The sequence below is a fragment of the Tenrec ecaudatus genome, chromosome X (genome assembly GCF_050624435.1).
Source record: "Tenrec ecaudatus isolate mTenEca1 chromosome X, mTenEca1.hap1, whole genome shotgun sequence".
Classification (NCBI taxonomy): Eukaryota; Metazoa; Chordata; class Mammalia; order Afrosoricida; family Tenrecidae; genus Tenrec; species Tenrec ecaudatus.
Window position 1 is genome coordinate 81,530,478 of NC_134548.1, and position 16,773 is coordinate 81,547,250.

At 37.0% G+C, this 16,773-nt stretch overlaps 1 protein-coding gene across 2 annotated transcripts in view; it reads right to left on the reverse strand.

The window, feature by feature from the left end:
- PHKA1 (phosphorylase kinase regulatory subunit alpha 1) overlaps positions 1–16,773 on the reverse strand; it is a 274,019-nt gene that overhangs the window by 146,299 nt on the left and 110,947 nt on the right. For both annotated transcript variants that reach the window (XM_075538855.1, XM_075538854.1), the window contains one exon: positions 15,694–15,772. In XM_075538855.1, coding sequence (XP_075394970.1) covers positions 15,694–15,772 — 79 coding nt within the window. The remainder of the gene's footprint in view (positions 1–15,693; positions 15,773–16,773) is intronic.

The following is a 16,773-nucleotide window of genomic DNA, read 5'->3' on the forward strand; positions in this document are numbered from 1 at the left end:
CTCTGGGTATTTACTGGTTGTGCTAAAGATTTTTGTAACATTTGCCTGAACAGAGCAACAGACAAACCTGAGTGGGGCCAAGGGCAGAGAAGGGAGGCCTGTCCTGAAGGGGCCAAAAACCCCTTTACTGCACGTAGTGAGAGGAGCCTATCCTTTTTGTGTCAAGAAGAGCCCACGAGCAGCTAAGAGAGCTGTTCTGCATTGAAAAAGGGAGACATTTCTTGTATGCTTCTTGTGTTAGGCTGGATTTCTAGAGGAACAAAACTGGTGATGCTCATATATGTATAAGAAAGAGCTTTATATCAAAAAGTAATTTTATATCAAGAAGGCATAGCCGCCCAATTCAACTTAAGACCATGGGTAAGATGCTAGCCAGAGCCCTCTTCAGATTTACATAGATGAAAGCTGATGGCTGAGAAAGGTGATGCGAGAAGTAGGAAGATCACAGTCCAGAGACGCAGAGTTGCATGCATCAAAGCTAAGTGGAAACATGGCAGGGTACCAATAGCTCTCAAGGTTGGGCAGCCTACATGGGACCACCCCGAGAGGCAGGCATAGGGTGCCAGTAAAGAGGAAGCCACAGGGGCAGAGAGAGGGGAGGGATCCCTTGCGTCTCTCTCATAAAAAGGTCAAACCTTCTAGGAGACATCACCAGGCTTTGAACTGGTTGACAAGTTGGACTCCAACCTGCACAAGTGCAAGTTGACATAAAATCTAACTGCCACACTTCCCAATCCTATTTCCTAGTTGTTTCCTATTCATCCGGATCCCAAGTTGTAGCCTGTTACTCCCCCACGGCCCATAAATCCCATAATCATGAATTATTGTCTGGGAATTCAGTGTGGCCATTATAATGAGCTGTTGGATCCAGCAGAGAAATAGAGATTGCTGTGAGAGGGACTAGTAAAAACAGAAGAGGAAGGATGTATGTCCAAACTGTTTCTAATATGAAACATAACTGGGCTGCTTCTGCTGTATTGGATTAACTTTCCTACCTGATGAAGTTAGAGAAACTATTGTACCAATATTTTTATACATTGAACCTGGAGAGAACTAGACATATTCCAGAAATAATTAGGAGGCAAAGGACTCTATATTTGTAAACTGATCATAAGTGATAAAAATATGTTGACGATTGCCAAAGTGTTTATTTTTATAACTGGGAGGATGGAATTACTGTAGTACCAGGAGGCTATTATTGGTGAGTTTTAGATATGTTGAGTTTTAAGTGGAGGATAGAGATCCAAATGTGGCTACCTAACAGGTAGCTGACATATATTCAGGGATCATTAGAATAGGAAGAAAAAAGTATTAAGTTAAGGACAGAACTCTCAGAAATACCAACACCTAAGAGATAATAATAAAAGAGAGTTCTAAATGAGACTTACTTAATGTAGGTCTAAGAGGACCCGGGAGTATGGTATTAAGAATATATGGCTGTTAGAGTTCCCAGATGGTAAAATGACCAATGTGTAAAATGGAATAGAAACATACACTAAGAGATGGATTTAAAATGATCTACTCAGTTAGGCAATTTAAAAGGTCACTGATCTCCACACTCTGGGAAGGAAGCCTCAGCCAATCCCCACACTCCAGCAAAGATGAACTTGGCCATCCCTGAACTTTGACAAGAAAATCCAACTCCCATACTTTTGAGCACTCTTGATAACACTAACAGCTCCATCAATCCTAATGTCACAGAAACAGCAGTCAATCATGGTTCACACACTGTGTTAATCTGGGTTGACTGGAGAAACAAATCCAGTGACACTAATATTTGTATGTATATACAAGAAAGAGTTTTTTATATCAAGAAGTAATTATATATCAAAAAGAGTCCCAGCTGTGTTAGTCTCTGTACATTAGAGAAACAAATCCACAGAAACCCATATGTATAAGGGAGAGTTTTATATAAAGGGTAAGTGTACATCAAGAAAACATCCCAATCCAGTGCTGCCCAAGCCCACAAGTCCAACCTTAGCCCATATGTCCAATGTCAGTCTACAAAGTCCTCCTCCATCCCACAAAACACACACAATGATGTCAACTGCAGGAGGAAAGCCGAATCAGTAAACATGTAAGCATCTCAGCACTGGCAGGGGTCTCCACACGGCTGTTCCAGCACCCAGGGCTGCATCAAGGTAGGTCCTTGTGGCTTCTTCTTGGGGATGTCTTGCAGGAAGTGAACCTTGCCAGATGAAGCAGGAAACTTGCTAAGGCAGCTGCACCCTGGTCCTAACATCATAAAGCAAGAGACCCAAGAACTCAAAAAGCGAGGCTCACTGAGCCACTTATCTCTCTGGCCTTCACTTAACACCACAGGTGTTTATCAGCCAGATTGGCACAATAAACTTTAATGATCTCACCAGTCCAATCCAATTCAAGTTCATAAGTCTAATACTAGTCCATAAGTACCTCTTCAGAGTCACACAGCCACATGCAAAGATGCAGAATACAGGAAGATAATAGGTCGTGATATCAGGGTGCAGAGACATGTGGATCAAAGGTTAGTGAAAACTTGGTATAGCTCTAGCAGCTCTCACGGTGGCCACCAAGTAGGAAGGTGAAGAGGGAGGGATGGGTCCCTGCTTATAAGAAGGCCACACCCCCAAGGATAAAACATCTGATTGTGGTATGATTGACAGGTTTGGCTCCACCCCTAGTCAGGAGTGTCTAGTTGATATAAAATCATCTGACTACTAGACACACACACACACACACACGAGGAAGAAGAAGTGACACAAATAACTGAACAAAACCCAAATCCAAAGGAAGAGTCTTATAAAAAGACCCTATAACTACCAAAAAGAGAATGCAAAAAATGTGATGTTTAATTCCTTTCAATGGTTGGAGGAACTGATCAGAAAACAACAGAAAAAAATAGAAACTCTACATCAAGTAGAATTCCAAAAGATAAACCATTAAGATAAGAGAATTAGATAACCTGACAAAATAGAATAGTAATATAATGGAAGAAATGGGAAGCTAAAATAGCTTGAAGACAATTCTTCAGATTAAAACCAAAGAAAAAAACAATCAACAAAAAAGATCACAGGCATTCAAAGAAATCCCAAGAACTGTGTGGGGCACTATCAAGAGGAACAGCCTACACCTCATCAGGATTCCTGAGCAGGAAGAAACAACAACAAAAATATATAGCAAAAATAGCATAAGAAATCATGGAAGAAATCTTTCCTAACATTATAAAAGAGGAGAAAATGTCTATTCAAGAAGTTGAAAGAACTCCAAACAGGATAGACTCAAACAGGAAAGGTTCGCATAGTCAAACTTTCTACTATAAAGGCAAGGATGGGATTTGGAGAGCAGCAAAGAAAACTATTAACAATAAGCTCTTGTTTCTCAGAGGAAACCATGCAGGCAAGACAATGTAGTGACATATATAAAACTCTGAAAGAAAAAATTGCCAATCACGAATCTTACATCCAGTAAAGGTATTCCTCAAATATGAGGGGAAAATAAGTATATTTCCAGACAAGGAGAAATTAAAGGAATTTGTAAAAACAAGACCAGCATTACAAAAAGTATTATAGGGAATATTTTGGATAGAGACTCAACAACAATAGAAGACAAACCTGTGAGCAACATACAAGACAACAACCAGAAATCAACACACTAAAAGAAAAAATGCTCAAAACAGGACAGAAATATAAGGAAAAAATCCCCAAAGAAACCAGTAAATACACACAGGCACATGACAAAACGACAGAAACAAACCCGCACAATATCAGTAGTGACAGTAAATGTTAATGGATTAAATGCACTACTCAGGAGAGAAAGAGTAGCAGACTATATAAGAAATTAAGACTAATTGATATGCAGCTTACAAGAAACATACCTTAGACACAAAGACAAAAAATGGACTAAAAACCAAAGGATAGAAAAATACATTGACCTAATGCTAAGCAAAAAAAAAAGCAGGAATGGAAATATTAATCTCCAATTAAATAGACTTCAAAGCAAAAAACACAGTGATAGAAAAAAAAGGGACACTACATAATGATTAATGGACTAATAGAAGACACAACCATAATAAGCATATGAAACCTATGAAAGACCCTCAAAATATATTAATCAAACCCTCAGAGAATTGAAGAAAGAAACAGACAATACAGCAAATAGTAGTGGGAGACTTTAATACAATACTCTCGAGGAAAGACAGATCATCAGGAAAGAAATTCAATAAAATACATACAAGAACTAATGAACACAACCAATTTGACCTTCTAGACCAGTGGTTCTCAAACTCCCTAATGCCGCAACCCTTTCATACAGTTCCTCATGTTGTGGTGAACTCCCAACCATAAAATTATTTTCATTGCTACTTCATAACTGTAATTTTGCTACTGTTATGAATCAGGCGACCCCAGTGAAAGGGTCATTCAACCCCCAAAGGGGTCATGATCCACAGGTTGAGAACCACTACTCTGGACATATACAGAGCACTCCGCACAACTGCAATAAAATATACACACTTTTCCAGTACACATAAAACATTCTCTAGAATAGATCATAAATAAAGCCACAAAGCAAGCCCTAATAAATTTTGAAATATTGAGGTTCTATACTCTATTTTCTCAGACCATTAGGCTATAAAACTAGGTACCAACAATAAAAGTTTAAGGACAAAATAAAACGCAAGGAAATCGAGTAACGCACTACTTAAGAATGACTGGGTAATAGATGAAGTGAAGGACAGGATGTTAAAATTCCTCAAAAAAATGAGAACAAAAACATAATATGTCAAAACTTTTGGGACACAGCAAAAGTATTTATCAGAGGGCAATTTATAGCAATCAACATACACATGTAAAAATAGCAAACCAAAGCCAACAACTTAACCCAGCATCTTTAACAACTAGAACAAGAGCACGAAAATAAACCTTCAACACTATAAGAAAAGGAATCATAAGTATTATAGCAGAAATAAATGAATTCAAAAACAGAAAAACGATAGAAAAAATAAACAAAGAGATTGGTTCTTTGAAAGAATTACCAAAACTACAAATCAATGCCTAATTTAACAAAGGAAAGAAAGAGAAGATGCATATATCAAGAATTGGGAGAGGAAAATGGTGACACCACAACATAAACAAATGAAATATAAAGAATAATAAATTTCCACAAAAGAATGTACTACAACAAATTTGAAAACCTACATAAACTTGTAGAAACTTATAATCTACCCAAATTAATGCAAACTGACATTAAAAAAACCTCAACAGTTCTATAACAAAGGAAAAAATAGATCAGGTCATTAAATATCTTCTAACAACAACAATTTAGGATCAGATGGCTTCATAAGGAATTGTACCAAGTTATCAGAGAAGAATCTACACAGCTTATGCTAGAATATAGAAAAGGGCACCAAACTCTTGAGCTCATTTTATGAAATGAACATAGCCCTGATACAAAAACCATGTAAAGGCACCACAAATATAGAAAACTACAGACCAATATCTCTTATGAACATAAATTCCAAAACACCAACCTCACTGCCATCTAGTAAATTCTAACTTATAGTGATCCATGGAACTTCCCTTGTGAGTTTCTGATACTGTAATTCTTTATGGGAGTGGAAAGCCCTTTCTTTCTCCTAGGGAGCCTCTGGTGGTTTTGAACTGCTCGCCTTTTGCAGTTAGCTGCCCAACTCATAACCACTATGCTACCAGGGCCCACTTATGAACATAGATGTAAAAATTCTCAACAAAATCCTGGCTAATAGAATAAAAAAATGTATTTCAAAAATAGTACACCATGATCAATTGGGATTCATACCAGGTACCCAAGCATGGCTCAACATCAGAAACTCAATCAATGTTATCTACCATAAGAGCAAAACAAACAAACAGAACCATATGATCATATCGATTAACATTGAAAAGTTATTTGACAATATCCAACACCTATTCCTGATAAAAAAAACTCTAACAAAATAGGAATATAATGGACATTTTTCAATCCAATAAAGGCTATATGTGAAAAACTCAAGGCCAACATTTTACACAATGGGGGAAAACCTGAAAGCATTCTCTCTGTGAACAGAAACCAGACAAGGACATCCTTTATCATCACTATTATTCAACATTATGCTGGAAGTCTTAGACAGAACCATTCGATCACATAAAGAAATAAAATAATCCAAATGGGCAAAAAGATATGAAACGCTAATTATTTGTAGATGATATGATTTTATATGTAGAAAACCCAAGACTTGACAAAAATGTGGGGGGAAATTGAAACATTTGTCAATCTGGCAGGATATAAGATTAGCATGAAAAAAATCAATAGAAATCCTGTATACTAATGAAGAGAGTTAAAAAAAACACACATCAAGAAGACAATACTATTTACAGTACCCATATAAAAGATGAAGTTCTTAAAAATAAACTTAACCTGAAAAACAAAAGACTTGTACAAATAAAACTACCAAACACTATTACCAAAAAGTACAAAAAAAGATCTATGTAAATTATAGTCCATTTTCATGGATAGAAAGGCTTAATACTGTGAAAATGTCAATACTACACAAAGAAATCTACAAATACAACAAAATTCCTGTCCAGATGCCAATTCTATTCTTTAAATAAATGGAAAAACTAATTACTAGCTCTATATGGAGTGGGAAGAGCATCAGGATAAGCAAAGAAATTATTAAGAAGAACAAAATAGGAAATATTTCACTACTTGACTAAAAGTTTTATATAGCCACAGTAGTCAAAACATCCTGGTACTAGTACAATGATAAATACTTACACCAATGTAACAGAATAGAAAACCCAGAAATAAATTCATTCATATATAGACAACTGATCTTTGGCAAAGGGCCAAAGAATATTAAATGGAACAGACATAGTTTTTTTCAACAAATGGTGCTGGCAAAATTAAATCTCCATCTGTAGAAGAATGAAATACAACCCATACCTCACCTCATGTGGAAAAAGGAACTCAAGAGGACTAAAGACCCAACTGCAAATCCCAGAACTATAAAGATCATTAATGAACAAATAGGGACAAACTCAAGGGCCTTGTTGTAGGGCATAGACATAGATAAAATATAATGAGGAAGGCACACACAGTATATGACAAAATAAATAACTGAGTCCTACTAGAAATCATATATTTATGTGCATCACAACTCTTCATCAAAAAGTTAAAGAACAACTCATGAAATGGCAAACAAAAAAAACCTCAGCAAAGACACAACAGACAAGGGAATAAGGGCTAAAATCTATAGAAAATGGTAATACCTCAATAAGAAATAAATAATCCAATGAAAAAGTAGGCAAAAGACATGAGCAGACAGTTCATCCACAGCTATATAATGGCTACCAAACATAATAAAAATGTTAACAATCATTAGTCATCTGGGAGATGCAAGTCAAAATAATGATGTGATATAATCTTACACCAACAATGACAGTGCAATTTTTAAAAGCAGAAATCTTCAAATGCTGGAGCGGGAGCAGAGAGCTAGAAAGTCTTATACACTGCTCGTGGGTCTGTGAATAAGTACAATCATTGTGGAAAGAAAAATGGCACTATCTCCTATACTTGGAATAGAAATTCCATATAAGCAAGCAATATCTCTGCTTAGTATATACCCTAAAGAAGTAAGAGATAACCCATGAACAGACATATACCCTTCCATGTTCAATGCAACACTGTTCACAATAACAAGAAGTTGAAACAGCCCAAATGCCCATGAGTAGAAGAAATATCAAAGAAACTTTGGTAAATAATACAATGAAATACTATGCATCACTGAAAAATAATGGGAAACCCTGAGGCACCTCATAACATGGATGGGCCTGGAGAACATTATGCTTATTGACATTAATCAATCACAAAAGGACAAATATTGTAAGAGACTACTACTATAAGCATGAAAATCAAGATAACTATTGGCATATAAAAAAGAATAGAATTTGGGGGTTCCAAGGGAGGGAGGGCAAGTGGGGAAGAAATGGACTAGAAGTTTGACAGGTGGTGACTTGGGTGGAAGGGAAATAGAGATCCATAAGAGGGAGATGATAAATTGGAAGTGGGATAGAAAGGGTTGTGTGTGTTGATAAGTGACTTGAACTGTTCAACACACAGTTGATGATCTAAAATGTAAATCCTCTACCTAATTCACAATAAAAATACATTTTTTAAAAGGTCACTGGTAATTTCAGCATTCATGTTCAGAGGAGTAAGGAAGTCAACAAACCCTGGTGGTGCTGTGGGTTAGTTGTTGGGCCCCTAATCACTAGATTGCAAGAGCAGCAGTATTATTTCAATTATACTAGCCGTTCCTCAGGGGAAAAGTTAGGCGGTCTACTCCTGTGAAGATTTACAGTCTTAGGAAGACTATATAGGGTCACTAGGGGTTGAAATAGACTCAATGGCAGTGGGTAGTGAGTAATGAAGAAATCAGAATGTAAAGGACTTCAGAATAAATGAAAGATTTTGAAGTGGGTGTTTGATTAGAAATGAAGAGATATATAGGATAACTGAAGGGAGATGAACATGTCAATAGACTAAAACTAGAACCTACAGAAAGGGAGATTTGTACATTACAGGAAAGAATAAATTTCTGATGAAGTCAGGAGAATAGGATTAAGCGCCAGAATGAGGATTTGGCATTGAATAGGAAGGAAAAATCTCATTTACTGATAATGAAAAAAAGGAAGCAAAAATGATTGAAGCTATAAGGAAGAAGGTTTGAAAAATCAACAAGATAAAGATATTAAGATAATCAGATATGGATGAGTCTAAGAACAAAAGGTTGGGTTTAAAAGGGAAAATATAGCATAGAATAGTGGTTGATAAGAATGGAAACATTGACTAAGGATAAAAACAAGAACTGACACAAAATAAGACCGACCTAGCTTAATGTGTTTAAATTATAAAGTTGTTAAAGGATATTGAATAGACCATAGACTACAATTGCTACTCATAATGTCTCCAGTGGCTAATTCCTTAGAATTGGACAGAATTATTTCATCTTCATAAGTTGTACCTAGTTTGGAAGCTCGGCTAAAACCTGTTCACCTTGGGTGATCCTGTTGGTATTTTGAATACCAAAGGCATAGCTTCCAGCATCAGCAATATGCAAGCCACCACAGAAAAACAAACTGATGAACAAATGGTTTATGAATAGCAACACAACATTGTTCCATACTAACAACCTCATGAATGGCAGTGGGACATTATCAGATACAGTGCTAGAGAATAAGAAGGCAATTCCACACAACTACGGAAGAGCTGCATCTCAAGGAAGAGTTGACCATAACAGGGATGCAAAAGGTCTTCCGGAGTAAAGCATTTGAGATCTGCATCAGGTGATGGGGCCCTACTGAAAATGAGAAGAAATATTTATTCATAAACTGAATTTAGGATGTATAAAAAATGAAGTGCGTAAATGAAAGTCATCAAAAATGAAATGAAGTGCATAAAGATCAATATCCTAAGCATTAGTGAGCTGAAATATATTAATATTGGCCAGACAATCGTATTGGTTACTATGCTTGGAATGACAAATTCAACAGGAATAACATAGCATTCATGATTTAAAAAATGTACACCTGAAGATCAATCTTGAAGTACAATATTGTCTGTAATAGAAAAATATCTATATACAAAAAGTAATCCAGTTAATACAACTACCGTATATACTCATGGGTAAGCCGAGTTTTTCAGCGCATTTTTAATGCAGTTTTGTGGTAAAATTAGGTGCCTCGACTGATATTCAGGTTGGCTTATACTCAAGTATATATGGTATTATTAAACTTTATGCACCAATCAAAAAAAATTTAAAGCAAGGTCTTGAGTCTGAAATTGATCAAACATGCAATAAGGATGTATTGATAATTATTGGTGGTTGAGATGCAAGAGTTGGAAACAAAGAAAAAGGAGAAGGAGTTGGGAAATATGGTCTCAGTCATAGAAATGAAACTGAATATTGCATGATAGAATTTTGCAAGACCAATGAGTTATTATTCATAGCAAATACCTTTATTCAACATCATGAATGGCAATTACACATGTGGACTTCTCTAAATGGAATACACAGAGATCAAATTGATTATATCTGTGGGAAGAAACAATGGAGAAGCTCAATATCATCAGCTAAAACCGAGTCTCGGGCCAAAGATGGAACAAGCCATCAAGTGATCATATGTAAGCATTTGAAGCTTAAGAAAAATCAAGCAAATCCACAAGTGCCAAAACACAACCTTGAATATATCCCACCTGAATTTTGAGAATATCTCAAGAATAGATTTGACTCCTTGAACACTAATGACAGAAGACCTGCTGAGCTGTGGGAGGATATAAAAAAAATGTCATACACGAAGAAAGCAAAATGTCATGAAAAAGACTGGAAAGAAAGACAAGATTCAAGTGGATGTCTTAAGGGACTCTGCAACTTGGTTTTAATCCAAGTAGTTAAAGCAAATGGAAGATATGAGGACGTCAAAAAAACGGAACAGGAAACGTCAATGGGCACCTCAAGAAGATGAAGTATTATAATGAATACAGCAAAAACATAGATTTTATAAAACTAAAAAGGAATAACATGCTCAGAATATTTTAAGGTAGAAGAAATGAATGGATGATACCTTCAGGACCAAGGGTGTGAGGGACGATGCTGGGAGAGTGGAGGGTGAGTGGGTTGGAAAGGGGGAACTGATTACAAGGATCCACATGTGACCTCTTCCCTGGGAGAGGGACAGCAGAGAAGCGGGGAAGGGAGACTCCGGATAGGGCAAGATATGACAAAACAACGATGTATAAATTACCAAGGGCATATGAGGGAGGGGGGAATGGGGAGGGAGGGGGGGGGGAAAGAGGACCTGATGCAAGGGGCTTAAGTAGAGAGCAAATGCCTTGAGAATGATTGGGGCAGGGAATGTATGGATGTGCTTTATACAATTGATGTATGTATATGTATGGATTGTGGTAAGAGTTGTATGAGTCCCTAATAAAATGTAAAAGAAGAAAAGAGAAAAAAATGATTAGGGCAAAGACTGTACAGATGTGCTTTATACAATTGATGTATGTATATGCATGAACTGTGAAAAGAATTGTATGAGCCCCAATAAATTGTTAAAATTAAAAAAATTTTGAGTTCAATAGCATGTTCAAGATGGTGATTAGTTTACATCATTGAATGCATACGATATTAAAAAGAGAAAACAAGGGAAAAAAAAGAAATGAAGAAAAAACTAAAGCCTTGAGTTGTAATATTGAAAGATTCCATGAGCAAAATTGTGAACGTTGCAGGAAGCATCAAAAGAGAGAAGGAATAAACAGAGTCAAGCTACCAAAAACAACTAGTTGACATCCAGCCATTTCAAGAGGTAGCATATGCTCAAGAACCAATGATACTGAAGAAAGAAATATAAGTTGCAAAAATGGCAATCGCCAAAAACCAGGTTCCAGGAATTGATGTAATATCAATAGAAATGTTTCAACTAGCTGATGAAGCACTGGAAGCCCTTCATCACCTATGCCCAGAAATTGGAGGATAGCTAGTTGGCTAACTGACTAGAAGAGATTCATATTTGTACCCATTCCAAAGAAAGGTGACCCAAAAGAATGTTCACATTACAGAACAAAGTCCTTAATGCCACATTTAAGTTAAATCTTGCTGACGATTATCTAACAATGGTTGCAGCAGTACAATGACAAGGAGCAATGAAAGATTCGGGCTAGATTCAGAAGCAGCGGCAGAACAAGGGTTATCACTGCTGATGTCAGAAGGATCTTGGCTGAAAGCAGAGAATGCCAGAACAATATTTACCTGCGCTTTATTGACTATGCAATGGCATTCAACTGTGTGGATCACAACAAACTATGCATAGCTTTGAGGAGAATGGGAATTCCAGAAGACTGCATTGTGCTCATGAAGAACCTGTATGCGAATCATGAGGCAGTTGTGGGACCAGAGCAAGGGCATGCTTCATGGAATAAAGTCAGGAAAGGTACGTGTCAGGTTTGCATCCTCCCATCATACTAATTCAATCTGCGTGCTGAGCAAATGATCAAAGAAGTTGGACCATATGAAGAAGAACATGGAGGAAGACTTTGTTAACAGACAGCCATATGCACATGACTCAACGTGCTTGCTGAAAGTGAGGAGGACTTCAAGCACTTGCTGTTGAAGGTCAAGAATTAAACTTTTAGTATGGATTACAACTCAGTATAAAGAAAACAAAAATCCTCACAACTGGACCAGTATGTAAAATCATGATAAATAGTAAAAAGATCAAAGTTATCGAGGATTTCATCTTGCCTGTATCCATAATCAATGATCATGGAAGCAGCAATCAAAAGATTGAATGGCAAGCACATTGGGTAATTCTGTTGCAAAAGACCTCTTTAAAGTGCTGAAAAGCAAAGACATTACACTTTGAGGAATAAGGTGCACTGACTCCAGCCATAGTATTTGCAATCACCTCTTATACATGTGGAATCTGGACACTGAATCAACGAAGAATTGATGTATTTGAATTATGGTGATAGAAAAGAATATTGAAAGTACCATGGGTTGTCAAAAGAACAAACTTCTTGGAAAAAATACAGCCAGAAGGCTCCTTAGAAGCGAGGATGGTGATAGTTTGCCTCACATTTTTGTAAATACTATTAAGAATGACCAGTCCCTGAAAGAGAACATCATGATGGCTAAAGCAGGTCAGTGAACCAAAGGAAACTCTCAAGGAGATTCACTGACACCGTTGACGCAACAGTGGATTCAAGCATAACAACATTTGTGAGGAGGGGGCAGGATCGGGTCGCGTTTTATTCTGTTGTACATGGAGTTGCTAAAAGTCAGAACAGACTAGATGACGTGTAACAGCAACAACATGGACTGCTAGGAAAACAAATTCATCTTGGAAGAACACCTGGAAGCTCCTTAGATGTAAGGATGGCAAGACTTCATCTCATGTACTGTGGACAGCTTATAAGGAGGAAATAGTCCCTAGAGTACAACATTCTGCTTGGAGGAGTAGAGAGACAGTGAAGAAAATGAAACCCTCCAATGAGATGGATTGATATAGTGGCCGAAGCAATGGACACAAAGCAACAAAAAACAAAACAAAAATTAAACCCGCTGCCATCAAGTCAATTCCAATACATAGTGACTACATAGGCTCAAATAACTTTTAAGATGGTACAGAACTGGGCCTTGTATTGCTTTGTTGTATATATGTATGTAGGAGCCAACTTGATGCCTCCTAACAACGTTACTCTCGGTTTTGTGTAGCTTTTTGAAATAGATACAGGATTAGAAAATGTATACTGCAAGTCTAATCTTGAGCTATGCTTTTTATGGTGGGAGTATTAAAATGTTGTGCACTACTGATTGTGAATAAGACATGTAGATTATCAACAATGAGGTTAAGGAAAAATAGACTAAAATATGTAGGCAAGTATAATGAGAGGAAAAAGAGACAAGCATAATGTTTGGCTGTGACCAGAGAGTGAGTGGGGTATTTTGAAATTTGAAATATCTGAGGTATAATAGTTCAAAGCTAAAGAAGAAGTAAAGGGAAAAGTCACTAGAGTTATGAATGCTAGATGGCACTAATAGATATACTAAAATATCCTAGAACTATGGCAGGAGTTGGGAAGAAGAAAAAGGTAAGATAGCAAGTTTCAAAACCTTTCATGAAAGAAGTTGAGCAACTAGAAGATCAGTATAGCCAGACTGCATAAACTATAAAGGAGAACAAGTTTTCTCATCGATAAGCACATATTTTATTACCATATAGAATACCAGGTATAAAAAGGTTTAGAAAACAAAGGATGTTTTCCCAATGGAATCAACTCCAAAGTCAAGTGACTGAAGATGTTTCAAAGGGGATTCGAAGTAGAATTTAATTAGAAATTGGAAATTGGTATAGGAACGCAAACAAAAAAAAAATCACCTTAAGCTTTCTCTCCTAGGAGGATGACAATATCATTGAAAGAGAAAAGGAAGGTGAATAGAAGATCTGCATATTTTAGGAGAGGTAAAAGGGCAGGCTGGAGGAAACCATGTCACTTTTGAAGTATCAGTGTTAAAGATGTCTTATAGGTATTGGGGCTCAAAAATGTTTGCAGAGCATATTTCCAGTGCTTTGCAAATAGTACCTGCCCTGAAATTGTTAGGAAATTTTTAGGAAAGGACAAATAGAAACAGGGAGGAAATGGGAAGAGCACTGTTACATAGAGGGGATTACAAGTGATGTCACAAACAATATGTACACAAATTGTTGAATGGGAAACTAAATTGCTCTGTAAACTTTCACCTAAAAATAATTTAACGTTCAAACAAAAAGATTGTGCAGAAAGTTCAAAGAGTTACCATTTACCCATTCCTCGCAGAATGTTGCTTCTCTTGTTAACATCTAGCATTTCTATGGTATATTTATCATTGTTGAGTCAATATTGGTACCTTATTAACCAAAGCCCATAATTTACATTTTGTTGTACAGTTCTGTGGGTTTGGACAAACACATAATATTATGTGCCTACCAATTAATAGCAATTTTGAAATTAAACCAATCCAAGTTCATGGTATACTTTAAAAAAATCATTTTATTGGGGGCTCATACAACTCTTATCACAATCCATACGTACATTAATTGTGTAAAGCACATTTGTACATTTGTTGTCCTCATCATTCTCAAATTATTTGCTCTCCACTTAAGGCCCTAGGATCCACTCCTCATTTCCCCATCTCTCCCACCGCCCCCCTCCCTCATGAACCCTTGATAATTTATAAATTTTTAGTTTGGTATATCTTACACTGTTCGACATCTCCCTTCACTCACTTTTCTGTTGTCTGTCCCTCAGGGAGAAGGTTATATGTAGATCCCTGTAATCGGTTCCTCCTTTCCACACCACCCTCCCACCACCCTCTTGGTATCACCACTCTCACGACTGGTCCCGAAGAGATTATCCATCCTGGATTCCCTGTGTTTTCAGTTCCTATCTGTACCAGTGCACATCCTTTGGTCTAGCTAGATTTGTAAGGTAGAATTAGGAAGCAACAAAGCCCACATGGAAGAACACACCAGCCTATGTGATAACAAGGTGCCAAAGGGATCAGTTATCAGGCATCAAAGAACAAAAAATCATATCATTGTGTGCTCACCTCCCATATACAATCACTGAAGACAAAGCGGGTGTATAAGCACATGTGGTGAAGAAAGTTGATAGTGCCCGACTATCAAAAGATAGCATCTGGGGTTTTAATGGCTTGAAGGTAAACAAGCGGCCATCTAGCTCAGAAGCAACAAAGCCCACATGGAAGAAGCACACTAGCCTGTGTGATCACAAGGTGTCGAAGGGATCAGGTACCAGGCATCAAAAAACTAAAAAAAATCATATCATTGTGAATGAGAGGAAGTGCAGAGTGGGGATCCAAAGCCCATCTATAGACAACTGGACATCTCCTTAAGGAAGGGTCGTGGGGAGGAGACAAGCCAGTCAGGGAGCAGTGTAGCAACAATGAAACATACAACTTTCCTCTAGTTCATAAATGCTTCCTCCCCCCTGCCCTAACCCCCACTATCATGGTATACTTTTTAAGCCTGACAGAACTTAAGATAAAGAGTAAAATTATAATTTACTTGCCTAGTGATGTGTGCCCTTATGCAAACACTTACCATAATTTCTGCTGCTAGAAATAAAAATACATACCTTGAACCACAACATCTGGCTTTGGTACCGTAGAAAACCTGCGATTTAGAGGATCAATCTCTCCAGGAGCTAAAAATCCCTAAAGAAAAACCATAAAAGACATAATATTAAGTATCAAAAATAATAAATTAAAAAATCTAATGTTTGAGAGGAAAACACATCTCAATACTCCTAACCCTGCAATACGATATGCAAGCAGTAGGTATAATTAGGAAACAAATACCTTTAGTGTGGAAAGAATAAAGAGGCACTGTGCCAGTCAGGAGCCCTGGTGGTGTAGTGCTTATGAATTGGACTGCTAACTGCAAGGTCAGCAGTTCAAAAGCACCAAACACTTTGTAGAAGAATGACTGGGCTCTCTATTTCCATAAAGAGTTATAGTCTCAGAAACTTACAAAGGCAGTTCTACCCTGTCCTATAGTATCACTATGTGTTGGCATCAATTCAATGGCAGTGAGTTTGTTTGATTTCAGTTTGATACTAAAAAGAACTAGTCAACATTCAACAATTTCAAGAGGTAGTGTATGATCAAGAACCAATTATATTGACGGGGGAAAAATCTAATCCTTACTGAAGGCAATAGTAAAAAACAAGGCTCCAAGAATTGATGGAATATCAATTGAAATGTGTCAACAAGCTGATGAAGCAATGGAAGCGTTCATCTATACCAAGAAATTTGGAAGATGGCTATTTGACCCACTGACTGGAAGAAATCTGTATTTGACTAACTGCAAAGAAAGGTGATCTAACACAATGCTCAAACTATAGAATATCACTGATATCAAATGCAAATAAAATTATACTGAAGATCAACTAACAAAGTAAAATTTTGTTTGTTCACCCAAACAAACTGTTGCTGAAGATCACCCAATGTGCATTGACAGGGAGCTGCCAGCGTTTCTGGCCAAATTTAGAAGAGCATGTTGAACATGGGATATCATTGTTGATGTCAGATGGACCTTGGCTGAAAGCAAAGAACAACACAAATACATTTGCTTGTGTTTTATTGACTACACTACACAAAAGCTTTTAACTCTGTGTACCATACACATTATGGATAACCTTGATAAGAATAGGAAT